This window comes from Canis lupus, chromosome 2, assembly GCF_011100685.1.
Source record: "Canis lupus familiaris isolate Mischka breed German Shepherd chromosome 2, alternate assembly UU_Cfam_GSD_1.0, whole genome shotgun sequence".
NCBI lineage: Eukaryota > Metazoa > Chordata > Mammalia > Carnivora > Canidae > Canis > Canis lupus.
The window spans coordinates 44640881-44668448 of record NC_049223.1 but is presented as its reverse complement, the minus strand read 5'-3'; the positions used below and the strand labels follow the sequence as shown (position 1 = coordinate 44668448).

Here is a 27568-nt window from a genome sequence, read left to right as displayed (position 1 = left end):
ATCCATGAGTATTAACAAACTATCTTTTCAAGGACAGTTGTCTCCTGATCTGTTGGCCTTGCCATACAAAGAATAATAAAACCTATATTTTAAAACACTGTCTTCCTCCATGCCTCCCCTAGGGAAGCAGGACTTGTATCCTTCTCTGGTTTACTATTCCATCTCTTGTGTTAGATTCTGACTTGTTACTCCCTGCATACATGGTTACTATACAGAATCAGAATCCCCTTTACTTGCATGTGGTCCAGCAGCATGCATTTGACAAACAGATGGCACTTCTGTGAAAAGGAAAAGGGAGAGCATAAAGCTCAACAAGTGGCACTCCAGTTGGAGAGCAGCCCCACTTGACCCTATGGCTTGTGCCCTTGACCACTGTACAATGTGTATCTGTGTGTGGCAGCCCTGGACTCAGAACATGCAGAGAATCAGTTTCCAATCAACTCAACCTGGCCAGAGCTTCAGAAATGAATTAAGGAGGTAGAGGGGAAATGAGACAAAGGAAGCCAAAAGATAAGGAGTCATAAAGGAAAAGGCAAACAGTAAATTCCTCTGTCCTCCTGCCTACCTGTCTCAGGCCCACTTAAAATCTCTATGACCTACTTAAGCTATGGCTTTTTCAAGTTAAGTCTTCATTACTTAGAGTCAACTCTGATTTTTGGACTTAAATAATGAAGACCCAACTGAAAAAGGACACCCATCTGCTTTCTTTAAGCAAGGGAAGTTGCCATTTATTTAGGGGAACTGCACTGTCAAGTCTGGCTATCTATACAGTGCCAACACTTTTTGCTTTGCAAATTGCTATAAGCCTCAATGCTCTCATACCAGTAATCTAAATACTAAAAATAAATACAGGTAATATTCTTCTTAGTAACTGATGCTCTATTATTTTTCAATCTTCTCATTCGGAAAACATCCACTCTACATAGCCTTTCTTAAAGCTAAATGATGTTTAAAATTAGAAGCAAAATTATACAGACCCCAGCTGTGAAATATTTTTCTCCAATTAAAGTGAAAAACCATGCTAAACCTCTCTCTAATATATTCGTAATAGCATTAAATGGACACACACAAATATAAAAGAATCAGACTAAATACTTGGAATCTCTAAAATTTTGAAAATTTTTGATTTGAGAATCATAAAAATGATAATAAAATGAAAATGCAATGAGAAATGTTAATTTAGTAAAGGATGAAGGGATTAATAAATATAATAATGAAATACAAAGCTTGTAAGTACAATGAACAATGATATCTCTCTAAACAAGTTTATTGCAAGGCAGTAATGAGCTTCCACAGAGAGGAGGTGTAACATGTCCGAGAAGAAATGTCAATGGTTTCTAGCAGCTGTTAAAAATGCCTTATTTGAATGTGGACTATTAAAAATCCATATGTAATCCAGTTTATGGACTCAGAAAAGCCCTATGAAGCACATGCAAAAAATAAACCACTGAAAGGAAAACAGGGGAGCCTTCTTACCCAGGCTCTTTCTCCTGACATAGTAGAAATACTACTTGAAATCTGGCTTCAGATTTGATGTTTCCTGTGCCTGGTGGTTGCCACTGGCAACCAAGCAGATTTATCACAGTGGTTATAACATAGCACTTACCTTAAAAGTGAACTAGTATACTAGCAATCAGACTGGCTCAACCAGCAGGAGACCTGCTCTGGCATTAACTGTAAGGTAAGGCCAAATATTTAACCTCTCTATGTCTTGGTTTCCTAACCTGGAAATAGTCCTATTCATGGACAGTTTAAAACTGATAAAGTAATTAGAATCATATCAACAACCTCAGGCTGTCTGGGTAAACATAAGGAATTTTCAGCCCCCACCCTCTGACCTCTGGGAGGGGAGAGGTCCTAGAGACTGAGTTAATCACCAAGAGCCAATGATCTAATCAACAATGCTATGTAACAGATGCTCCATAAATATCCTAAAGGATGAGATTTGGAGAGTTAGTGAACACATCAAGGGTCTGGGAGTATGGCATGCTCAGAGAGAGCATGGAAGCTGTGTCTACACAGCTGCCTGAAACTGCCCAATTCTTCTCTTCTGTTTGGCTGTTTCTGAGTTCTATTCTTTACAATAAAAAGGTAATTGGAAAAGAACTGTTTTTCCTGAGTTCTGTGAGCTATTCTAACAAATTATTGACTCTGAGAGATAGAGTAATGGGAACCCCAAATTTACAGCCTGTAGGTCAGAAGTAAGGTAACCCAGACTTGAGACTGGTGTCTGAAGCAAGATAGAGAACAGTGTGGCGGAACAGAGCCCTTTACCTCTGGGTTCTGTGCTAACTCCATGTAGTTAGTATCGGAATTAAATTAAATAGGACAGCTAGTTGGTGTCCTTAGAAAGATGAAGAATTGGTCTAGGAAATGCACACATTTGGCATCAGAAGTATCATAAAAAGAAGCAGACTGTGTAGAATAGGCTAAGATGATTGTAGACTTCAGAATGAATTAGTTACAAATTAACATAAGTACATAAAAATACCAAAAGCTGGGGAAAATAGTTAATTGGTTATTAAAATCTGTGAGATAAAAAAATCATCGATGCCAAATATATTCCCAAATAAATTATTTGTTGATGTTCTTAAATAATCAAAACTGTACACAACTAAATATTTTCTAATACATGACAACAGAAAGCAAGGATCCCTAGAATTACTGTAGGTACACCTATACTTAGGAATACCACCTATACTACTCTTTATCCTTTCTTCCTTGGCATGCCTCAATTCATTAAAATAGACAGTTTTTCAAAATTTTCCTCTACATCCCAGAATACATCATTTAAGATTGCTATCTTCACCAAAACACCACCTATTCAGGAAGGCTTCTTAATTATGGCAGCTTAATAAAGGGGAATAAGCCCAAGCATTAGAATCTGATAGATCCATCCTGGAATTAGTTTCTCATCATGCATGACCTTGGGCTAAACTTGTCCCACCCTCAGATTTCTCAACTAAAATAAGAATAATAATAATAAATGCAAAGTTGGGTTGTTGTGGGAATTAGAGGTAAAGCAAAGATAATGCCTGGCATATGGTAGATGTTCAAGAAACACTAGTTATATATAATACTTATAGAGCTGGTATTTGCTTAAGTATATAATTACTCCATGAATATTAATTTCTTTTTCCAACTATCCTGTAAGTTCAATGAACACAAAATCTTTTTTCTTTTTTAAGGTTTTATTTATTTATTCATGAGAGACACAGAGAGAGAGAGACAGAAGCAGAGACATAAGCAGAGAGAGAAGCAGGCTCCTCACAGGGAGCCCAACATGGGACTTGATCCCAGGTCCCCGGGATCCAGCCCTGAGCCAAAGGCAGACGCTCAACTACTGAGCCACCCAGGCATCCTGAACACAAAATCTTTTTATAGTACTTCTTTTGAATGTTTCACAGTCTAGTAGCCCAGTTGGTATATAACCAGTTGGGTAACATAAAACCTAATTTCACACCCCTAGAATCATAGGTGCATTAAGAGTTCCTGATAACTGGCAAGAGGAAGGGATGAGACTGCTTTAATTGCAAAGATAATGGTGGCCATCAAACTACTGTTGTGACTAAGGAGAGGGCAACATGAAAGATTCCTGATTGGCTGACACCTGAAGGCATGTAGGTATCCATGGAACGGGAGAATGGAAGCCCTTGAATGAAGTCTTAGGCTGAACCAAACTCTGAAGAGAGTTGAAGGAATTTGGAGTTTGGAAGAAGGGTGGATTATGGTGATTAAAGACAATTTTTTTAAATTTTTTTATTTATTTATGATAGTCACACAGAGAGAGAGAGAGAGGCAGAGACACAGGCAGAGGGAGAAGCAGGCTCCATGCACCGGGAGCCCGACGTGGGTGGGATTCGATCCCGGGTCCCCAGGATTGCGCCCTGGGCCAAAGGCAGGCGCTAAACCGCTGTGCCACCCAGGGATCCCGATTAAAGACAATTTTAAATAGAGTTAGATGCCAGGGCTTCTTTTGTTTAAAAAAAAAAAAAAACAATGGCATGAGGAGGTATGAGAGTAGAGGCAGCTCAAAGATCTGAGTTAGGCTTAAAGTGGCTCAAAGCAGATGAACTTTCATCCAAGAGTAAGACCCACACAAAAGTAACTTCATTTTCAACCCCCCACGAAACATCAATGAATCTGGTCTGGTCTGGTAGTAGTGCTAAGTGTTTTGAAGAAAATATTTTTGTAAATATTAAATACTTTATAATTCTCAAAAAATTATTTATATTATTTGAAATATATCTGTTTTACATTAAGAACAGATAATATGTGCTTCTACATTTCCATCAAAAGCCTAGATTGAGGGTTCCCTGGGTGGCGCAGTGGTTTAGCGCCTGCCTTTGGCCCAGGGCGCGATCCTGGAGACCCGGGATCGAATCCCACGTCAGGCTCCCGGTGCATGGAGCCTGCTTCTCCCTCTGCCTATGTCTCTGCCCCTCTCTCTCTCTCTCTCTGTGTGTGACTATCATAAATAAATGAAAAAAAAAAAAAAAGCCTAGATTGAGAAATTGCTAGAGATATCTAGATTGATTTAATATACCACACCAGGATTTCCCCTAAACGATAACAACAACCATCTTTAAGCATCTATAATGTATAAAGCAATGAAGAGAAACTAGGAGCTGTCAACCAAAGCAATGACTGTTCTTTCAGTAGCAGAAAAAAACAAACAACAGAAAAAAAAACATGGTCAGAGAAATGAGAGATGTGCGGTTACAAAATTAATTTTATTTTCAATTTACCAAAGCTCCTCAGAGTTAAGGGGTCTTTTATAAGCCTGAATATGAAAGTTATCTTGATATGACAGTGGGTTGCCTAAAGCTCAAAAGGAAGAGAATGAACCAGGAACCAAATGTAAAGCAATGAACAAGGCAGCCCCGTTGGCCCAACGGTTTACCAACGCCTGCAGCCCAGGGCGTGATCCTGGAGACCCTGGATCGAGTCTCGCATCAGGTTCTCTGCATGTGGTGCCTGCTTCTCCCTCTGCCTGTATCTCTGCCTCTCTCTCCCTCTCTCTCTGTCTCAATAAATAAATAAAGTCTTAAAAAAAAAGAAAAAGTAAAGCAATGAACACAGCTCTTTCTGTCTCCATAGACAGAACTGTGTGTTTAAGTTCTAAAGAGGGAGTCTCAATGGCTTTGGGGTCTGGAAGAGTAGTGAAGGGGCCTGGGACTACTTTTCCAAGCTCTCACACCAGTTCTAATTAGACTTGGAAGACTCCAGAGTTAAAATAAGTAAAATAATAAGAGTCTATATTGTAAGCTGCCTAAAAGTGTATCTGTCTGCATCCATACCTATGTCTTCAAATTTACTCCTAAGAGCTTTAAGATACTTAAAGATCACTTAGTTTATACAGATATTTAAATGAAGTGTTATTTATTTTTTTTTAAAGTGAGGTGCTGCACTCTGGGATTTATCTTTCTTTCAACTCTCTATATTTGAGGAAGGAGATTTATCACCAGTCCTACAGATCAACCCGGGGCGGGGAGGGGGCACAAAACGGTAGTAGATACCAGAAATGTCTCAGAAGAAGACAGAAAACACCTGTTGGGAGGAAATGCGAGTTTATAGCTCAAGTCAATTTGAGTGGCAGAGGCACAAATGGACAGGAAGAAGGGGCCAAAACTTACTGTGGAAATGTTCCACACCATTCTGCCCATATATTACACGATAAACAAAAAGGGTTTACTACATAATTCTCTCTTGGTATGACTAATTTTTACCTCATTCTTCCATTACCTTGAACCTGTTAACCCACACATATTTTTCTTCTGTTTCTCACTTACTGTTCTCCTAATTATCTCCCTAATTCTTTAACTTAAAGAAATTTTGATCTTCTGCAGCAGTGGGAAGAGGCAGAAAGTTAAACAAATGGTCTCAAAACTTATTGAGAAACCTTCTGCATAGACGAAAACCTTGTCTAAATATTTTATTTCATTTGTTTTGTTTTGTTTGTGTGCTTAAACATAACTCATAGAACTGAGAAAACAAAGTCTGTGGAGTATAAATAGACCATGTTCCAAGTTTTATCTGGGGCTTTTTATAGAGACCAAACCTAAGTTTTCCCAATATATGGTAATTTACCTTCTTCTTTATAATGCCCTGGACAGGACTCTTCCTATAACCTAAAAGGCTAGATTCATTTTGCCTATTTTGTAGATTACTAAAGTGGCATTGAGGGTTGCACAGATTGTTCAAGGTCATACAGATGATAAAAGCATCTGGCTTCTCCCAGAGTTCCTCCTACCACCAACACAACACATATTTGGATTTTCTTTCTTCTGAAGACTCTAGGAAGTATGACTTGACAACAAGGCATAATTATGTCTCCATACCTTAAAGAGACATCACTCTACTGTCTTTGAAACAGAATTTTCTACGCCAAAAAACCTGGAAATGGAGCCTGTGGACCCCATGGGGACAGAACAAGGCAGAAAGCATTTCCCTTACATACATTTATGTTCAATGCCCTAGACTGAAGTACATTGTCATTTCAAAGTCACTTACCCAAATCTGAAGCTTGATTCTCTTTTCATTTTTGAATACAGTTTTTACTTTGAAATCGATCCCAACTGTGCTGACGAATGCAGATGTAAAAGAGTCATCCGCATAGCGGAACAGGAAAGATGTTTTCCCCACACTGCTATTGCCAATGATGAGCAGTTTGAACATGTAGTCAAAGTTCTGATCAGAGGAGTCTTTCTGGCCATACCTGGCATCTTGGGAAGAGGCCATCTGTGGTTAAAAGAGAGAGAGAATGCGAGACATGTGGATCAGTCTTCCATTTGATATGAAGCTAGCAGCACACTCATTATTGGCCCTGCCAGAAACAGATGTCAGACCACTCAGGAGACCAGTTGAGAATCCTCCCCAGTTTTCCTCTGATGATGGTATCCATGGCAATAATTCCCTGCTGGAAGACAGAACAGCAAATCTTACAGCTCTTTCCAGCTGTGTTGGTGTTTGTCACTGCTCAGCATTCAGAACCAATCAAAGACACCAAAGGAGACATCTATAAGGGTTACATGAAAAGCAAGATATGAGGAACTGGCTAGAGCATGTGGGCTCTGAAACTTTATAATCCCAGTGATGGACACACCAAAGTGGCTAGGCAGTAGAGTGTTTCTTACTGAATTATCTAAATATTAGAGTCTCTCTTATTTCCTAGGAAAGTGCACCCAAAGTGTGTATCCAGTTCATCTATTAACATCACATTAAACCAACATGCCAAAATAAATGGCAATCCCTTTCAAATTAAAACTGACGATGGCAGGTATTTATGTGTGAGAAACTTACTCAACTCTAACAACAACCCAGTGAAGCAGGTTCATACAAAAATGAGAAAATTGAGGCCCAGAATTATTAACTAATATGCTCAAATTCACACAGGTGATGAGTAGTAAAAGACAGAATTCAAATCAGGTAATGTTGTGACAGAGCTCATGTTCTTAACCTCTACCTTATCTCTCAATGATGAATAAGGAAATAGGCACATGTGCTCTAAAAGACAAGGCATAATTTCATAATATTCATTATGAAATGTATCAGTGAAGAATCCTAGCTGGGTTCAAACCATGGCACTACCACTTCCTGGCTGTGTGACTTTGGGTTGGTTTATTATTTTAAAATGGTGTGCTTCAGATTTTCCTCTTACATGAAATGGAAAAAAAATATTATCTAACTTGGAACTCTTATGAAAGAATAGATGATATATCTATAAAACAGATATGTGAAACACCTAGCATAGCACAGAGAACGATCTTTATAAGTAATTATAAATGCTTTAGATAGATGCTGATTTTTTCTTACTTTTTTGATGAATATCTTTTATTTTAAAAGATTTTTAAAAAATCTCTCAGACAGAGGGGGGAGGGGAGGGAGCACAAGCAGACAGAGTGGGAAGCAGAGGGAGAGGGAGAAGCCGGCTCCTCACCAAACAGAGAACCCAATGCTCCCTTGATCCCACGACCCTGGGATCATGACCTGAGCAGAAGGCAGACACTACTGACTGAGCCACTCAGGCACCCCACATTTTTATGATCATCTTAATGTCCCCAAAGCTGATGCTGCATTGCTTCTTAAGGATTTTATTCATGTATTTTAGGGGGAGATACACCATAAGGTGTATCAGCCCAGGTATCTACATACTAAAGTAAACCTTCCCCAACACAAGCAGCCAGCCAAGGACAAAAACAAGACTATAAATATGGACTATAAGTCTGAACAATGGTGTCTTGCTCTGACGACTTCTGAAGCCCCAGAAAGTCAGGACATTGTTTTGTGTGGCACCCCCATTCCTGCAGACATAGCCCTTTCACCAATTGATACTACCCACCCTTCCTCATGGAACTGCTGAGTTCAGCCAGGCCTGCAAATGGCCTTTGTTAAGAAGATCTTTTATATGAACCAGCCCAGATGCTAGGTTCTGGGTTAAGAATGTTCAGCAAAGCCACATTCAGAAAACAGACACTGCAACTTTTCTAGAGCTCCCCATACTCAGCCTGATAGCCTACCATATATTGCACCCTATCACTACAAGATGGTATCCAACTGACTCCTGTGGATCTCTAGGATGCCTCAGAAGAAAATGTGACAGATAGCTGCTATCAATCTCAAGTCGTATTCCAAGAGTGGATTCCAAAACCTGCAGCAGTATCAACAGCATCAATATATAGACTTTTTGAGTATAATTATAGAGATTTAGATGGAGAAACCTATGTTGGGGCTTTCTCTGGCATGAGATATTGAAGATGTTCAATTCCAGGGGCTGATACATTTTATGGTGTCAGCAGCAAAGAAGGTGGTGGGAGCGCACAAGGTGTCTAGGCTGAAGGAGGACTACACTGGTAAAGAGGTGTATCCAGAGCTTCTATAGGACTAATTAGAAGAATTTCTTAACATGCTATTCTCGGAGATACTTTTTTTTTTTTTTTTTTTTTTTTTACTATTTCGTGATTTATATACTCAGTAAGATTCACAGAGAGCCAAAAAAAAAAAAAAGTGCTTTGGAATGTACAGGTCTTTCATTAAGCTGCAGAATAATGATATAAATCTTGGCCCAGAGGATTGAGAAACTTCCCTAATCTTACTGAACAGAAATGAAGCAGTTTGACAGCATATGAATGTGAAAGACACTTGCTGTCACTATGTCAATTTACTGACACTTCTAAATACTAAGTAATGTGAACATTTTCATAGTTTTCATGGAAAAATATCGCTGAAATTTGAAAACATGAGTACAAATGAAATAACCTCCCAGAAAGTAAATCAGATTTCATAAAAGATATATAAAAGATAACTCTTGAAAAAAAGACAACTCTTTAAATTGTATTCATCTTGAATTAATTAAAAAAATCAGAGTTGGAAAAAATCTTCAAGGTAGTCCAACTTTCTATGTGGGCCAAGAGTCCCTTCTGCAGGCATCTCAGCATCTCAGGCTAGGAGTCTATCTAGTTGGGCCCTTCACACAGAGTGACAAAAAGTTTATGAGTTTATAAAGTTGCTGAACAACTCCAATTGTTATACATTTCTTTCTCAGATTTAGGTTAAAAACCTACTTCCCTAGAGCTTCTGCCCATGTGTTCTAGATTTTCCCTTGTAAATCAGGAGAGCTCATTCCTTTTCCAACAGAGAATTTCAGGTGACTAAAGGAACCTATCACAGCCCCATAAGCTTTCCCTTGCTGGATGATCCCAGCTGCCAGAAGCCTTTCCCCACACAAGTCAGGTCCAAAAAAATCCCACACATCCTGCTAGGTTAAGCTGATATCTCTCCAGATGTCAAGTTCCCCTGTGTGGCTCCCAAAATTGGTCACAATACTCCAGATACAGTAGTGCAGGGTAAAATGAGACTATTATATTTTATCATAGCTCACTTAATGAGGTCTCCTCAAATGCTCAGGACTTCTTTTCATGTTAACTGTAATAAACATAGGTCTCCCTTATGCCCATCCTATACCTGGGAAATTGATTTTTTTTATGGAAATGCCAATCTTTATATGTACTCTAACTATATTTTGTTTGTTTTGATTTATAATTCAATTCTGATCTAATAATTATATGTCCTTTCATCAAAAACATTGGTTATCCCTTCCAGATCTATGCCATTCCTAAGTTTGATCAGTATGCATTTTATAGATTCATTCAGGGCTCTGATCAAAATACTAATCAGCTTGTAAGACAAACAACAATAAGACTTCTACCCTATTGAATATATATAATTGTATAGATGAGACCTCTATAATACGTCACTAAGGAATTTGACAAATTTATTTATTTTTTAAAGATTTTATTTATTTATTTATTTATTTATTTATTTATTTATTTATTTATTTATGAGAGACACAGAGAGAAAGAGAGGCAGAGACACAGGCAGAGGGAGAAGCAGGCTCCATGCAGGGAGCCCGACTTGGGACTCGATCCCAGGTCTCCAGGATCACACCCTGGGCCGAAGGTGGCACTAAACCACTGAGCCACCCAGGCTGCCTGAATTTGACAAATTTAAAGCAAATCCTTAAACTCTGGGAGTTGATGGATTGGGAAACCATTGTGCTGTCCCACTAGGTGTGACTTGTTTCAACAGCAGGTGAACAGATTATGGATTTAATTGATGTGCCAGCTTTAATTTCAATTCTAGTTTCCTCAGAAGTTCCACTCACTAGGGACCAAACAGATTACCTCTGACTAACACATGCAATTACAGACTACTTCAGAACTTCTGACATTTGTTTTTCAAAATAAATGGAAAAAGCAAATTATTTTCAGGGATTCCCCTGGGCACATAAGAATCTGAAGTACACTAAGCCATTTTGTGGATCTCATGAGAAAAACAAAAAGAAGTCTTTTTAAACATACTACATTCCCACTACTACTACTGATAACCGCCTGAGGGTGAGTGGGAGGATGAAGGAGGGTAAATTATCCAGAAAAGGACATGTAGTTCTTTGAAACTGGAATGATGAATGTGAGGATGTGGCATATGTATTGGAAATGCAGAAATACATCAAGTAGTTTCAAATCTCAATCATGGTTGCCTGGGAAAAAAAGAAAAATCTAAATAATAAAAAAGACTTATTCCTGACAGTTCTGAAGTCCAAACTAAAAATTTTAAACCAACAAGGAAACTATGAAAAGTTAGGATTCCCGAATGTCTGTCATCTGGCCCCCAGGTGGTTTCTCCTGGGGAAGGTCCTGTTCTGTACAGTTTGTTGCCTCCTTGGTTTGTCTCTCTGAATGGATCGGAATTGTGATGTTCTTTGCAGTCTCTGGCCAGCAATTTCTCCATGTGTGTGTCTGCTGCTCTTCGCTCTGGAATGAGCCAGTGGTGAAGCAATAAAACACTGCTCATGCCACTGTGGACACATTACCACTGAGCTGAGAAAATGCTGTCCAGGAAATTGGAAGCAGCCAAGGCACTAGATAATTCTAACTCTAACCCCATCTCTGAAGTGAGGGGCCTGGAAAAGTAGGGCAGCATTCAGAAATTGCCCTTGTCTCTTTTCTTTGTGTCAGCAGGGAATGAATTACTCTTTCATGAGGCTCATGGGAGAATGTATATGACAGTATGCCAAATGATAACAATGCTTCCGAGGTGCAAATCACTGTGTATTTCAAAGGCACTGCTTAGGCTACATTTTACAATTCTCCTTTTAGCCCATCTCTGCATCCCCATCTCCTCCATAGCTTCCCTCATAGATGAGTAGAACTTACAGCTTATGTACCGAAAGACAGCATAATTGCTGCAATGGGCACTGTACTGTGTGCTTTTCATACATCATCACATCTAAACCTGTCACTGTGCCAGGATATCACTATCTATGGGTACCCCCATGTTAGAGAAACAGTATGCTCTGGGTGTATTTAAAAAGGGCTCCTTTGCCCTCCACCTGCCATAAGCATGAAGGGATTTTCTCCAACCTTCTCTCTGAAAACTTGACTGGTGTCCTGAAGGTAAAATTTATATAAGTGTGCCCTCCCCTCAAACCACACCTCTTGGAGCTTTTATTGCTTAGACTTGTCCACCTTGAGTCACCAGCAACTCATCAATTACAATTTAGGTTTTCCTACCCCAGTACTGGCTCCAATGGAAGTTCCCCAGAAATTCTGTTCCAGGAACTTGGGATTTTCTTTATCAAGTTAGCTATCTCTCCCATCTAAGGGGAAGCATTTTTCTCTGTGACTTCAATTATCTGATGAATCTAAGAGTTGATAATTTTCATTTAGTTTGGTTTCTTTTTCTTATGTGAGGATGGGAGTGACAACTTCTAAGCTCCTAATGCACTGGAGAGGAAACCAGAAGTCATTATTCCCTTTTTAAAGAAGAAATGAAGGCAAAGGTATTTGAGAGGAAATTTAGGTAAAAGTGTCCTTGTTTTTCAATAGGCTATCTTGATTTCTCTCAACCTGTATACTGAGCCCTCGTTACCTGGACCCATTGCATTCTTCATGAGTTATAGATATATGAGTTCACCTAGTTCACGCTTCTCTTCAAACTAAGAAGCCTCAAAGTTCAACCACAGAAGAATATTGGATGAGGTAAGGCTACTTCTCTTTGCTTCTAGAAAAAAAAAATATATTCCTTTGCTGAAGAAAGGCATGATCTAAACTTGATATTTTAAAATTCATTATAATGGTTTTTGAATTTTCTTGGAAATCTAGATGTAAATAGAAAAATGAAGTCTATCAAACTATGTAAAAATTATTCCTACTAGGACCAAAGACCACTGTTCTCCAGCCCACACTGGAATTCAGAGTTTCCAGAGGGAGAGAGTACCTGTATGGGGGCTGTGCAGCAGCACAGTAAAGAGGGTACCCAGGCCACAGAGAAAAGAGTGGAAACAAGGTTTTCTGGGAAGAGAACCACATGGCTGGGAGAGCTCTCTAGATGTAATCCTGAGAGCTGCAATGAAGCAGAGCTTTGGTCCCAGCATCACCTGCACATCCTCATGAATGCTAAAGACAAGACGGTCATTAGTGCAGTCCTGCAATGCCGATGAGTAACCTAGCTACTAGCAATCTGTGCTTTATAAATCACAGCATGAAAAAAGGTAGGAAAACAAGATTCTACTTCTTTTCTAGCAGTTCTGAAATTAGATGCATGCAGATACATCTGTGAGAAAGAAAATCCTATATTCTTGGTGTGATGTGAATATGTGAATTATGTAAAGAGCATATACCCTATGGTCAGGCTGCCTGAGAAGGAATCTCAGGTCTGCTACTTGTGTAAACTTGGTCAGGGGTTTTGATATTTTTGTTATTTTTTTTTAACTTTGCTAAGCTGTAATTTCCTCACCTATAAAATAGGAATTGTAGTAAGATCATCAAAGTAAAATTGTTGGCATGTGTTAGATCCTTGATTAAAGCCATTCACTTTCTTCTCCAACTAACATTGATGCTACTCTCTGAAAATGGAAATGGTCAATTTTATAGAATATGTTTCTTCTCATTTCCTAACTTTAGAGGGCAAGGAGTTTGATGCCCAATATTTCCACTCTGTAGAGTTTCATAATTACTGAGATAAACACCTTACTCTTTCAATTAAAATATTATGACACGGAACAAAGAGCCCTCATCAAAATACCCTCAGGATAGAAGCTGCACCTGTGTGCAGAAAGAAATGTTCAGTGGTCTGGAGAGGCTGTGGGGAAAGGAATGTGGCCAATGGCCATATGCCCTGTGATACAACATATCCTGTGACATTGTGGCCACCCAGTAACTTCTAGAGAGCTACTAAACTCATGAGACTCTTGGGTGTGAATGGACTTTTGTAGAAACTGGCGCAGAGCTGAGTTTCAAGTCTGACTAATATGGGGGAAGAATTTGAGTGATATATGGTAAGAAAAGCGTGAGAAAAGAAGTTCCAGGAATGCAAAGGAATTGTGGGGAAACCCTTCTTATGTGGCCTTAGCGTTGGCTTTAGGGGAAGTTCAATCTGATTTCTGATACTAAATTTGGTAAATCATCAAAGTCCACCATATCAGTATAAACACCAATACTGTATAATATACTTCAAGGTTGCCAAGAAACTAGATCTCAATTTTTACCAACACATACAAGAAATGACAACTTTAGGACCTGATAGAAGTGTTAGCTAACTCCACAGTGGTAATCACACTACAATATTTATTTTTTTTTTAAATTTTATTTATTTATGATAGTCACAGAGAGAGAGAGGCAGAGACATAGGCAGAGGGAGAAGCAGGCTCAATGCACTGAGAGCCCGACGTGGGATTCGATCCCGGGTCTCCAGGATCCCGCCCTGGGCCAAAGGCAGGCACCAAACCACTGCGCCACCCAGGGATCCCCACACTACAATATTTAAATGTATAAAATCAACATGTTAAATACCTTGAACTTATACGATGTTATATGTAAATTACATTTCAATAATAGATTTTTAAAAGTCCACAATATCATTATTCCAAGGTAAGAACTCATTGAGAGACTTTCATATGTATGTATAGAAATATATAAACATATATAAATAGTATCATGCATACAATCTGGTTATCCCCATCCTTTTTCTAAAAAAATGGCAAAGAGTTTTCACTAAAGTAAAATTCTATATAGAAAAAGAGAAGTAGTAAAGAAAGAACAACAAAAGTTTGGGATTTGGAAGTGAATGACTGGAGAAAAGGGAATCCTAGGTCTGCACGAGAACTCTTAACCTGTAGAACCTGAAATGGCCTTGGGATTGGAAATGCCAGGTGTCTTGATTATGGGATATGACTAGAGTGACCAACTCTCCTGGTTTTCCTGAGACTGAGGGGTTTCATGAAACACTGCGGGACTTTCAGTGCTAAAACCAGAAAGCTGAGATGTTTGGTCATCTTGACTAGGGCATGCAAACAGGACAAATGGCTGAAAATCCAAGCCACATATCCCTCTCTGACCCCACATTGCCAAGAAAGAGAAAGCATATTCCTCATATATGACTCTTTTAAAACAAAACTCAGTTTAAAATATTTTAAAATCATCAAGTATTTTTGACATCTATACTTGTTATATGCAGATGTCAATTTGTCAAATTATAAAAATGAAAGGGACTCTTAGCAACAAAAGATAAAGAATCATTTAAAACTTTTCTCATAAAAAAAAACAAAACTTTTCTCATAGACATGGATAAAATATACATAAGCTTTCTCATCTCTTGGTAGCAAGATATAGCAGACATGGTGACCTCAAATATCTGCTCTCTCTAGTTGGATACACTTTTATTCAGGAATACAAAACAAAATTCTCATAGGAAACGCTAGATTGGAGATACCCATAATTGGGGGACTGTATCTGAATTCTGCAGAATTAAAATATCCAATATGGGCTCAGGCGTCTATAATTTTTAAGCATCCTATGAGATTCTTTTGACCAGTCAGGTTTAGAATTCACTGTATTAGCAATAGTCCACACAGAAGCCAGGGCAGGTGTACATTGTCAGGGTATCAAGGATATATGTAAGAGGATACTGAGTAATCAAACATTTAGGCTGAGATCCCCCAGGGTGTGGAAAATGGGATCCTAGCACTCTACCAGTTGCTGTCTTCACTAGACACCACCTCTGCCAACAGTGACAACAGATCTCATCACCATAATGTTGACTCTGCAAAGAAGTATCTAGACTCTAGAATGCCCAGCCTGCTTAGATAAGCTGATTTCTGAAAAATGTGTTAATTATCTTAGCCATGGTAAGAGCCAGAATCTCTAAGGGCCAGTAATATTATTCAGTATGACGTCTCCGTCAGAATATGAAGAGGCATGGCATCGAAAGAAGCAATAATCATGTTCTCAGAGCAAATGTGGCTCTATTCTGCTCAGCTCTGTGGGAGTTGGCCTTGACTTTCTCCATCAGTCATTTTTAAAAATAACACACAATTGGACTTTACTTCCCTTCACTCCCTAAGAAAGCACCTGACAGCTACAGAAGGCCAGCGTCCACAGTGAAACCACAAAATAAAGAGTATCTCTTGTAAGAGTACCTCTTCCTAAGAAGAAAATAAAAATTAAACATAATAGATATATCTATTACTCTGTGGTATAATGAAAAGCCTCTTTTAAAAATATCCCGTAAAATACTCTAAAAATTCCCACTGGGGAAAAAAGCATAAATTTTAATATATATATCTTCACATTTTTAAACATGTTAAAACATTAAACTTGTTTAAAATATTAAACACTGAAAAAATATTTAAAAAATTTTAAAGACATAAGCCCTTGAAAAACTCCTACAGAGATTTGCTATAAAGATTTCTTCCAAATCCTGACATTTCTCTTCCTTTATTCCATTCATCAAGGTAGGTCGTGTATAGGAGCAAACACCTCATTGTCCACGGGCTTATGACACAAAAGGAATATCTGAATCATTCTTGAGAAACTTAGTGGGTTATTAGTTTAGGTACTTATGTTTCTATATTGTGCAGGTCCACCAATTAAAGTGACTTATAGAGCCACTTTGCTAGTTATAATTATCGAGGCTTTTCAGTCAAAAGCTATTGCTATTTTTTACTACAAAAAACAAGCCCATCCATATAGCTATAAAAGAGTCTTCACATCCGCAGGTTCACTATGTTTCTGTTGTCCCTTTTCACCAGTCCTACCACTCAAACAAGTGTTCAGTAAATTACAACACTCAAAAGAAAACCCATCCTTTATTTCAAACACTATAGATGAGTATCACATGAGAGTCATATTGTGCTAATTGGTACATATATTCTTTCTCAATGCTCTATAAGGTTCCTAAAGCTATGGCCATTTGAATAGAAATTATTTATCAATGGTGGCTTGCAAGTTTCTCTAGTTGATGAGACTCAGACATGCATCTGAGCCACTGGGAGACTAACAAATAGCACCCTTGATGGGCTATAAGGTTAAACTAAAGCAGGCCGACTAACAATGAGAACCTCAGTGCCTCATCTCTTCAAGTTAGATTATGATTTAGGTTCCCAGGCCATATAAAGCTGAGAGCAGGGGCACCTGGGTGGCTCAGTGGTTGCGTGTCTGCCTTTGGCTCAGGTAGTAATCCGGGGTCCTGGGATCGAGTCCCACATCAGGCTCCTCATGGTGAGCCTGCTTCTCCTTCTGCCTATGTCTCTGCCTCTCTCTGTGTCTCTCAAGAATCAATAAATAAAATCTTGAAGAAAAAAAAAGTTGAGAGTGTGGAAGCAAAGTGATAAGGGTGCCAGGTTTTTCTCAGTCAGGAAGTCAAATAGGCACAAAATAAGACTCTTTTAAGTTTGTTGGATCAAAATTCCTAATACTGGATCCAATCCAATCAGCTTACTGGAATGCATATCCGGAGACCCTGACCAGATCTTTTTACCATTCTCCAAACAACTGAAGACCTAGAACATTCACCCTTATGGTTTCATCGTTTAGTGGGTAGAAAAATATTTCATGACCCCAATAAAACTGATACAATGCTTCAAAACAATCTGAAACATGTTGGTGCTTGAAAAGGCATTTTACTTCTGCAGAGTTGAAGCTGTTAAGGAATATATTATTTGGTAAAATAAAGAAATTCTTAAAATGATTTTTACAATTTTACACTTTGTTCAAATTTTTGAAAGTGTCATAAAGCCCACAGTTTTATTTTCAAAACATAAAGAAAAGGTACCATGACAAATGCAATGAAGAATAAAAAATATAAACATAAATATTTTCCCAGAAATCTACAAGGAATAATTGAATCACAAATATTACTTACATTTCTATCTCACTGCTTCTATGAGAAACTCACAGTGTTTTCTTGGTTTCTGCACAATACCAGAAGTAAATACTATTAAAACCTTCCAATACCCAAAGATCTCATCCCAAGAGCTTATATATATCTTTTCTTGACATATTTCTATTGTAAAAGAAGCCAGTATTAAGCCTAAAAGGAAGAGTACATTAACTGAAATGAAGAGTACCTGAGTGGGCCTAACACGCCCACAGGTGGCAAAAGAGTCAGTGACCTTGAAGATAAATCAACAGACACTGTACAATTTAAAAGAAAAAAATTCATAGAGCCTCACTGTTATTGTTATTGAAACAATATCTGAAGTCTAACATAGATATAATTGGAGGCTCAGATGAAAAAAGGAGTCAATAATGTGATAGAAAAGGTATTTGAAGTTATAATATGTAAATATTTCTCAAATTTGGTGAAAAACATGAACTTACATCTGTTAGAACCTCACTCACCCCCTAAGCTGACTAAATATAAAGAAATCTACATCTAGGCACATCATAGTCAAACTGTTCAAATACAAAATTGAATAGAAGACAGAAAAAAACGACAAAAAACATAGAAGGGTCCAATAACATGAAGAACAACTGACTTCACATGATGGAGGTCTACAGATAATAAAACCTAACATGCTGAAAGAAAAAAATCAACAAAAACTTTTATATACAGCAAAACTGTCATTTAGAAATGTAGGCAAAATAAAGAACATTAGCAGATAAACAAAAAACTGAGAGGATTTGTTGCCAGCAGATCTGTTCCACTGGAAAGGCTAAATGAAGTTGTTCAAGCCGAAAGAAAATGGCACTGGACAGAAACTCAAATCTACAGAAAGAGCACCAGAAAAGGCAAATAGGTGGTGGGCAAACATAAAAATTGATACATATGTTTTTCTTTTATTTTCTTAATTAAAAAAATACACTATCGTTTAAAGCTAAAATTATAGAACTGTATTAAACACTTATAACAAAGGCAGATGTAATAAATATGACAACAATTTCACAAAGGATGAGGTAAATGAAATTATATTATTGAAAAGTTACATGTACCTTCTGTGAAGTAATACAATATTACATAAGCTATATATAACAAGTTGAAGACATAATGTATAATACTGAGAATAAACACCAAAGAAAAAAGCAAACATGTATAGTTAAAAAGCCAACAGAGGAAATAAAATGAAATACTTAAAAATACATAATTAAGCAAAATAAGACATAAAAGAAGAATCAGGGAAACAAAAATTCAGATAGAATAAATTTAAAAAACCAAATAGCAAAAAGGTAGCTTTAAATCCAATCATATTAATAACTGTAGCATATGTAAACAGACAAAAAACTCAATTAAAAGGCAGAGATTTTCCAGACTGGCTAAAAATGTGAGGCCCGACTCTACTCTGACCACAAGATTCACACTTTAAATATAAAGACACTAAATAAATAAATAAATAAATAAATAAATAAATAAATAAACAAACACATAGAAATTCAAAGTGAAAGTATGAATATATATTTTATATATATATGTATATACATTCCATATAGAACACTATTAAGAAAGCAAGAGTATCTATATTGATATCAGATTAAATACAGGTTAAGACAAGGAGCAATTACCATAGATTTAAAGGAATATTTCACAATTACAAAAAGGAAAAAATTTCTGGAAGATACAATTACAAATGTGTGTGTCTCTCATTAAGAGAAGTTCAAAAGATATGAAGCAAAAAAGAATGAAAGAATTCAAAGGAGAAATAAATGAATGAAAGAATTCAAGGAGAAATAAATTAATAATCATAATTGTAGATTTTTTTCTCAGTAATTGATAGAGTAAGCAGACCAAAAATCAATAAGGATATGTATGATCTTAACAACACCATACAACACCATGACTTAATAGACATTCCTCGATGACTGTTTTTCACAGCTGCAGCATGCCATACGCATAGTGTACATAGAGTGTTCATAAAGTTAGATCACATGCTGGCATAAAAGCAAGTCCAAGAAATTTCAAAAGATTGAAATCTTAACATATTTTCTGGTAGCTAAAGAAGTTACTAAGATGCGAATATCAATAAAATATCTGGAAAATAAGCAGATATTTGCAAATTACAACATATTTCTAAACCCATGGATTAAGGAAAACATCACAAAGAAAGGAGCAAAGAGTTTGAAATACATAATGCAAATACTATACTCACAAATTTGTGTCAGCTAAAGTAGTACTTAGAGGGAGATTTACTATTTTAAATGGTTAAGTTTATTAGAAAAAAAATATTTAAACTCAGTGATCTAAATATCTACTCTAAGGAAACTGATAAAGAAAAGGTCCTACTAAACTATAAGTAACATAGTTATTCTTAAAGAGCCCCAATCAATAAAATACAAAATAAACAACATAAAAGTTAACAAAGGCAAAAGTTGGTTGTTTGAAGATATTAATAGTATTGATAAACATCTAGTAAGATGGTGAGAGAGATAAACAGAACTCCAATTTTCAGTAACTGGAATGAAAGAGGAGATATTATTATACATCTTAGAAAAATTAAATAATAAAATTATTTTTAATAACTTTGTCAGTAAATATGAAAGATTAGATAAAAAATATAATTTAGGGATCCCTGGGTGGTGCAGCGGTTTGGCGCCTGCCTTTGGCCCAGGGCCTGATCCTGGAGACCAGGGATCGAATCCCACGTTGGGCTTCCGGTGCATGGAGCCTGCTTCTCCCTCTGCCTGTGTCTCTGCCTCTCTCACTCTCTGTGTTGTGACTATCATAAATTAAAAAAAAAAAAAAAAAATATATATATATATATATATATATATATAATTTAACAAAACTGACCCAAGATAAAAAAGAAAACTTATACATGCATAATGAGTCTTCTACTACTGCTAGAGTGGATGGTTAGAATACCTGATGGGGTGCCTGGTGGCTCAGCAGTTGAGCTTCTGCCTTCGGCTTAGGGCATGATCCTGGAGTCTCAGGATCGAGTCCCCTATGGGGCTCCCTGAATGCAGCCTGTTTCTCCCTCTGTCTGTGCCTCTGCCTCTCTCTGTGTCTCTCATAAATAAATAAATAAATAAATAAATAAATAAACAAACAAACAAACAAACAAAATAAAACAACACCTAATTATTATTTGAGTCAGAAGTCTGGACACACTGTTACTCTGCTGGGTCCTCTGCTCACTCTGCTCAGGCCTTACAAAGCCAAAATCAATGTGTTAGCTGTGTCGGTTCTTACCATGAGGCTCTGAGCAAAATTCTACTTCCAAGTCATTCAAGTTGTTGGCAGAACTTACTTACTTGGGTTTGTAAGCCTGAGATTTCTATTTTTTTGACATATGGACTTCATCTTCAAATCGACAAGCTTCATGCTTCAAATCTCTGACTTCCTCTCCTTCCACATCTCTCTGACTGCAGCCAGAGAAACTTCTCTGCTCTTAACAACTCATGTGATTATCAGATCACCACCTGATGATCCAAACTCATCAGATCACCACCTGATGATCCAAATTAATTTCCCTAAAGTGTGTAACATTCACTACATGTGTAAAGTCCCTTTTGTTATGTAACATAATTTATTCACATGTTCCAGGGATTAGGGCATAGATAGCCTTGGTGGCCATTCTGCCTACCACAGTATACTAAAGGGAGATAAATCATAGATGATAGTTTGATCTATTAATCAATGGATGTATAAATAGATAGATGAATGAAAGAGATATTTGTATATATTTTGATAACTGAAGTTGTTTAATTTTTTTTTTCCACAAAGAAAACTCCAGGTTCAAATGCAATGGCTTCATTTATAAACTCTATCAAATATTTTATGAACCAAAATATACCAATCTGAGATACCAAAATCATTGAGAAAACAGAAAAGAACACTTTTTAGTTTGTTTTAGAAGGCTTGCATAATTCCAATATTATAACATCATAAAAGCACTACAAGAAAGTCACACACCACTATCCACCACAAATTAAAATGCAAAAATCCTCAAAAAAAAAAAATCAAACCAAATCCAGCAATACATAGAGAAAACAATACAGATAGTTGGGGTTTATCTAAGGAATGTCAAATTAACTAAAAACTCAATCAATATAAATCCAGCAAAATACATGAGACTCATCATGTGATCACCACAACAGATACAGGAAAAATATTTGACAAAATTCAACACTCATTGCAAATGACACTATTGTTATGTAGAAATTCTTGAGCAATCTAAAAAAACCAACCAGAAGTAAGTAAATGTAGAAAGGTCTTAGGACATGATCAAGACAAACACATCCAAAGAAGTATAGAATCTAGATACACATATATAGAGAGAGACCCCACCTGTAATGAATAACTTAGATTTCATCAAGAGAAAAAAAATAATCATCAAAAGACTATTAAGAGTATGAGTATTAAAGCTACAGATAGACATAAAATATTTTTAAATATACATATTAACAAATTAAATATATATATATATATATATATCTGACAAAGAACGAATTTCAAATTTATATAAAGATCTACAAGTAAGTAATAAAACAACCTTTCATAAATAACAAATGGGTAAACAGAACTTTAATAAAGGAAGACATATAAATGACCAATAAACAGATGAAAATGTGCCAAAATCACTGGTCATCAGGAAAATGCAAATTCAAATCACAATGACATGCCACAAAACACTCACTAAAATGGCCAAAATTAAAAAGACAACTGACACCATATGTTGTCGAGGATTGTAAAGTTACTGGAATGCTCATACGTTGCTGATAAGAATGTAAAATGGTACCACCATTTTGGCTAAAGATTTGGCTTTTTGGAAGAGTTAAATGTATATTTACCCTTTATCACAGCAATTTTACTTCTAGGTATTTATCCGAGGAAATGAAAGCATAGTATTACAAAAGACCAGTAGGGTAATGTTTATAGCCTTAACCATAACAGTCCCAAACTGGAAATTACCTTAAAATCCACCAACAGGAGAATGATTTTAAAAGTATGGTAGATTCATACAAGAGTATACTATGCACCAATATAATGGAATGACTATTGATATATGTGACAACATAGATTAATCCCATGCACATTAAGCAAAAATAAGACAGACTCAAGAGTAGATACTGTATGTTCCACTTTATGTTCATATTGTATGTTTCACAGAACTACATGAAGTTCTAGAATAAATAAAACTGCTTTATGGTTAAAAAAAAGTTAAGGCTTTAATATTTCAGTGTATTAAAAATATGAATGAAAGAACTTTTAGGGTTGGTTGGAAATGTTCTGTATCTTTATAGGAGTGTGTGTTACAAGGATATTAATTTATCAAAAATCATCAAACTGTTCACTTAAGATTTGTGCATTTCAACATAGAAATATCTCAAAAACTGTAAATAAACAAATCTATATAATAATTCCAAGTAAATATAAAAGATTTCATCTTCTCAGGTCATGGTGAACAGGTCAACTAATATTGTTCCTCTAAACTTTCTGAACTTAATTAATGAATGAAATAAAGGAGAAAATAGTTGGATAATCTTTTACCTATACAACGTTTTTGAGGTGGCATAAGTGTTTATACGTAGGTTGAATGTCCTCTGTGTATCAATAGTCCTAGGAAAACCCATTCCTTAGCATAAAAATGTATTTATTTCTTGGAATATGAAGGTCAGGAAAGGAATTTTCAATTCCAGTATAAGCTTAGAATGGCAGGGAAAAACTGTGGTTATACCACGTAATAAATCCGCAACTTCTAAGACTGAGAAAGTGGAAATGGAAAACGATTCTTAGGTCATAGAAGTTTTATTTATACTACAGGTAATTCCGGGATCCCTGGGTGGCGCAGCGGTTTGGCGCCTGCCTTTGACCCAGGGCGCGATCCTGGAGACCCGGGATCGAATCCCACATCGGGCTCCCGGTGCATGGAGCCTGCTTCTCCCTCTGCCTGTGTCTCTGCCTCTCTCTCTCTCACTGTGTGCCTATCATAAATAAATTAAAAAAAAATAAAAAAAAAAATGTTTATACTACAGGTAATTCCCCTTTCTATCCTCTACTTTCTTTTACAAAAGAAAGATAGATACTTCCAGAATTTGTTCAAATACAGTTGGAAAGAAGCCCTTGTTTCTCCAATGTCAACTAGGAGTTTTCTCTGTTTCTGTAAAGATGTGAGGACTAAATTTTCATTTCTTATAAAGATAAAGAGATCATCACAAGGCTACATTTGGTCAGGAATCAACAATAGTGAAATGCAAGAATGTCATGTACTTTCTATACCCAAATGAAACAGTGATATTTAGACTTTAATTCTTTGTAAGCTGTCTTGTTTTATAAAGCATGGCTATATTTAATATCTATTATAGTTTTTACCTCAACTTCATCTTCAACATACATCTATAGTCTTTCTTTAATCCTCCTCCTTTTTAGCCAAACACTCTTTTTTTGGGGGGGGGCACTCTGCTTCCTGCTTTAAGGAAATGTTTTTCTTTGATTCACTAAATGTTCAAAGGGTTGCACATGATCCAGAAATCTTGTGGATAACAACACTAAAGACCAGCATTTAATGATAGACAATGGATCTCACTTTGGTCCTGCAATAGAATAAATAAATCCACAAGAGATTTAAATTCTGGAGACAGAAAGCAAACTATTTTTTAAAACACGGGCCCTTGTCAAATATTTGGTTTATTTTAGACAAGTTTATTTTATAAATAGGACAATTTTTCTTCCTGCTGAACCAAATAAATGAATCAAATTATATCACTAGTGCCCTCATTCTTTACATCATCTCTGTGTGTCTTCCTGGGGAACCCAAAAATAGAAGAATGTGGACTTTCTGGACAGAAATCTGGCAGATTTGGATTCTGTCATATTGGAGAAGTTATTTAATTTTAATAAGTTCTAGCACCTTGCCTGTAATTAGGGTAATGGTGACCTCTGGGACTGTTTTATGTTTCTCTCTCTCTCTCTCTCTCTCACACACACACACACACACACACAAACAACACTGAAATCTGAATGCAAGGAATGGTACTTGGCACAGACAAAGCACTAGATAAACTGGAATGTGTTCATTCTGGTTCTTGAATCAAATGAATCAATTTGTTCATCAGAGTTTTGCCCTCAAGTCATGAACACTGCTATTTCCCATTTCATTTGGTCATCAGGATTTATGGACTCGCTGAATGAAAAAACATAAAATGACCATCTCCTGCATTAAAATTCTAACCCATTATTTGGAACACTTACCAAATGCTATTCCTGATTATTTAGTCACAAAGGAAATATAGACATCAAAGACTATTATTATGTATTATTTTAATAGTCACTATAAAAAATGAGGGATTATTATCCCTCATTTTGCTTCAATTCAGAGAGAATTATTCTTCAGAAAATATGCATATATCAAAGACAACTACCTTGAACAGGTCCTAGACACTACTTGCCACTTAAAGAAAATAGAAAGCATGTTTATAGTTATTGTTCTTCCTATCATTATATATATTTGAAAACCTGATAGTCATCATAGCAACAATTTACTTGCTAAATGGAATCAGTGAACGTGTTTTAATTAAATATACCTCAGAAAATAGTCTTGGTTTTCTTAAAATATACATATAACTCATTATAGAATTTGGACATTTAATTTTTAAATTTCGAAAATCTAATCCAATGAATGAAATACCATATAAAACTAACTTTATCCACAAGTAAAGTAATTTTATTACCTGTTCTTATAATAAGTCTTAATTGAAGTTCTAATCAAAATATAGAATTATAGCGTCTACTATATGATTGATGTGAAATAATTTAAAATTCTTCCTAAGGCATTAATTTCATACAGTCTATAACATTTTAATGGCCTTTTGAACATTCTAAGCAACTCTTCTAAGAAAATAAAAATTCAGATGCAACATAGTTATTTTTTTAGTATTTTATTTTGATAGACTTCAGTGTGCATTTGAGGTTGACTTTAAATACTAACAATCCACTTTTAAAGTCTACTGTCAATGTTTACTTATAACCGAATATGATTAATTTAGCCAGTTGGCTCCTGGCAGTACCCCTCAGTAATGGAAAATTATCATAAGCCAATATATCTTGATTACAACAGCCTGTACCTTTATTGTCTGTCCAGATTCTTTTCACATCAGGTCTATAATGAAAAGCTAAGTCACAAACAGAGGTATTATAAGATACACAATGGGGCCACTGTTTTCTGGAACAAATCAAATTTTCAGTAACTCATAATGTAGTTTGAGGGCTTCCATTATATAATCCTTCAACAAACAATTAAATCCTACAGACTTTTCTCATTTAACATGACTGTTAAATGAGAAAAATCTGTAGATCTTTAATATACATAACCCATAAAATAAATGAAAAGTAAATCAAAGCATATGTTTAAAGTCCTTGATTCGTGAAGAAAACCATTGGAAAACGTTTGTGCAAGAATTAAAGGCAAATGTTTATATTGTTAGATTTGGCAGCAGAGGTGGGTTCTCAAGAGAGACGACAACATGTTCCAAATGGTGTGTCCCATTCTCCTCTCAACCCCATTCATAAAGTGCCTCTCTATTACGCAACGGGATCACTCTGCTAGGTTAATGAACACAGGCTGATGTATAGCATGAATTGGCTGTACGTACAAAGGAGAAAGCACCACTCATTTTTACTTTAAAGCAACATGCTTAGGCAGGAGCATCCTCCCAGGGAAGTCGAAGCAAGCAAACCTAAAAATGTGACTCGGTGGGGGAACTGCAACGTACAACAAACGGGCACAGCACTCAGCAAAGCTCCGAGCTGGTTTCTCCAGAACCCAGGAGTAAACCAGTTTTGTGGACCGAGATTAAAGGCTGCCGTGCCTTTGGCATGTGTTTACCATTCTCCTCTGATGCTACTGGGACCCTAACTGAAGAAAAGGGACTTTTGGGAGACCCTAATATCGTCTCAGCCTTTCTTAACGCGCTCCTAACCAAGTGGAATTCGCTCTATCCCGACTCCAACGGAGACCTCCCAACCCCAAACCTGAAGTCGCTGCTCTCCCACCGGGATCACAAGCCAGGCCAGCCGGGTTGGAGGGGAAGATCAATGGCAATAGGAGCCTGCATGTTTCCCTGACTTTTGTTTGCTCGGGTTTACATTTCAGACGGACATTCACACCCTTCCTCGTGGAGCCTGGGAAGATAATAAATACTAACCGCACCCGTCATCAAGACAGCGCGATCGGGGCCCCGAGGGGCGCTGAAGAACCGGAGTGTCCCCCGGACCCAGCCCAGACCGTCCCTGAGGTCGAGCACGATTTGCGCTTGGAGCGAGGGAGAAAGCATCCTGAGTCTCAATTCCTCCTGAGGCCACACTTTCTGTATAGACCCACCTGCATGGGAGCTTCGTGTCTCATTGTTCTCAGAATGTCCTTTCTCTCTGGTGAAGACAGCGCTGTCCCGGGCGCTGGGTCGGGCACGCACCCCCCGCGCGCTCCACGCTCCACACTCTGCGCTCCCGGGGTTCACTAACCGGCTCCAACATCAGCACCGGAGCTGTCCCCTCCTTGGCGCCGCACGCGCGTACTGGCCGGGCGCCCCGCGCGCTTCTGGGACTTGTAGTCTCATCCCGCGCAGCTTACCTCGCAGACCAGCGAGCCCGGAACTACATCTCCCGGCAAGCAAGCTCTTAAACAGACAGTCTCCTCCAGTCCGACTTGGCCGCGGAGCCTCCCTTCTCCTCGCTCCGAGCCGCTCCTGGTGGTTCCTGCTCGCAGCCTCCCAGCCCATTTCTTCGCGAGGGGCAGGAGAGAGGGACTCCGGCTCGTCTCAGCGGGGGATTTTTCTTTTCTGCTCACAGCCTCCCG

General features: G+C 37.3%; 1 protein-coding gene across 2 annotated transcripts in view; it reads right to left on the bottom strand.

Moving 5' to 3' along the window:
• RAB3C (RAB3C, member RAS oncogene family) overlaps nucleotides 1–27568 on the bottom strand; it is a 273189-nt gene that overhangs the window by 245001 nt on the left and 620 nt on the right. The window contains exons 1-2 of one of the 2 annotated variants that reach the window (XM_038530648.1): nucleotides 27095–27345; nucleotides 6514–6741 (exon numbers count right to left, since the gene is read on the bottom strand). In XM_038530648.1, the coding sequence (XP_038386576.1) occupies nucleotides 6514–6741; nucleotides 27095–27118 (252 nt within the window). In that variant the 5' untranslated portion in view covers nucleotides 27119–27345. Of the gene's footprint in view, nucleotides 1–6513; nucleotides 6742–27094; nucleotides 27346–27568 lie in introns of those variants that run through there. The other variant, XM_038530649.1, reaches the window with a different exon arrangement.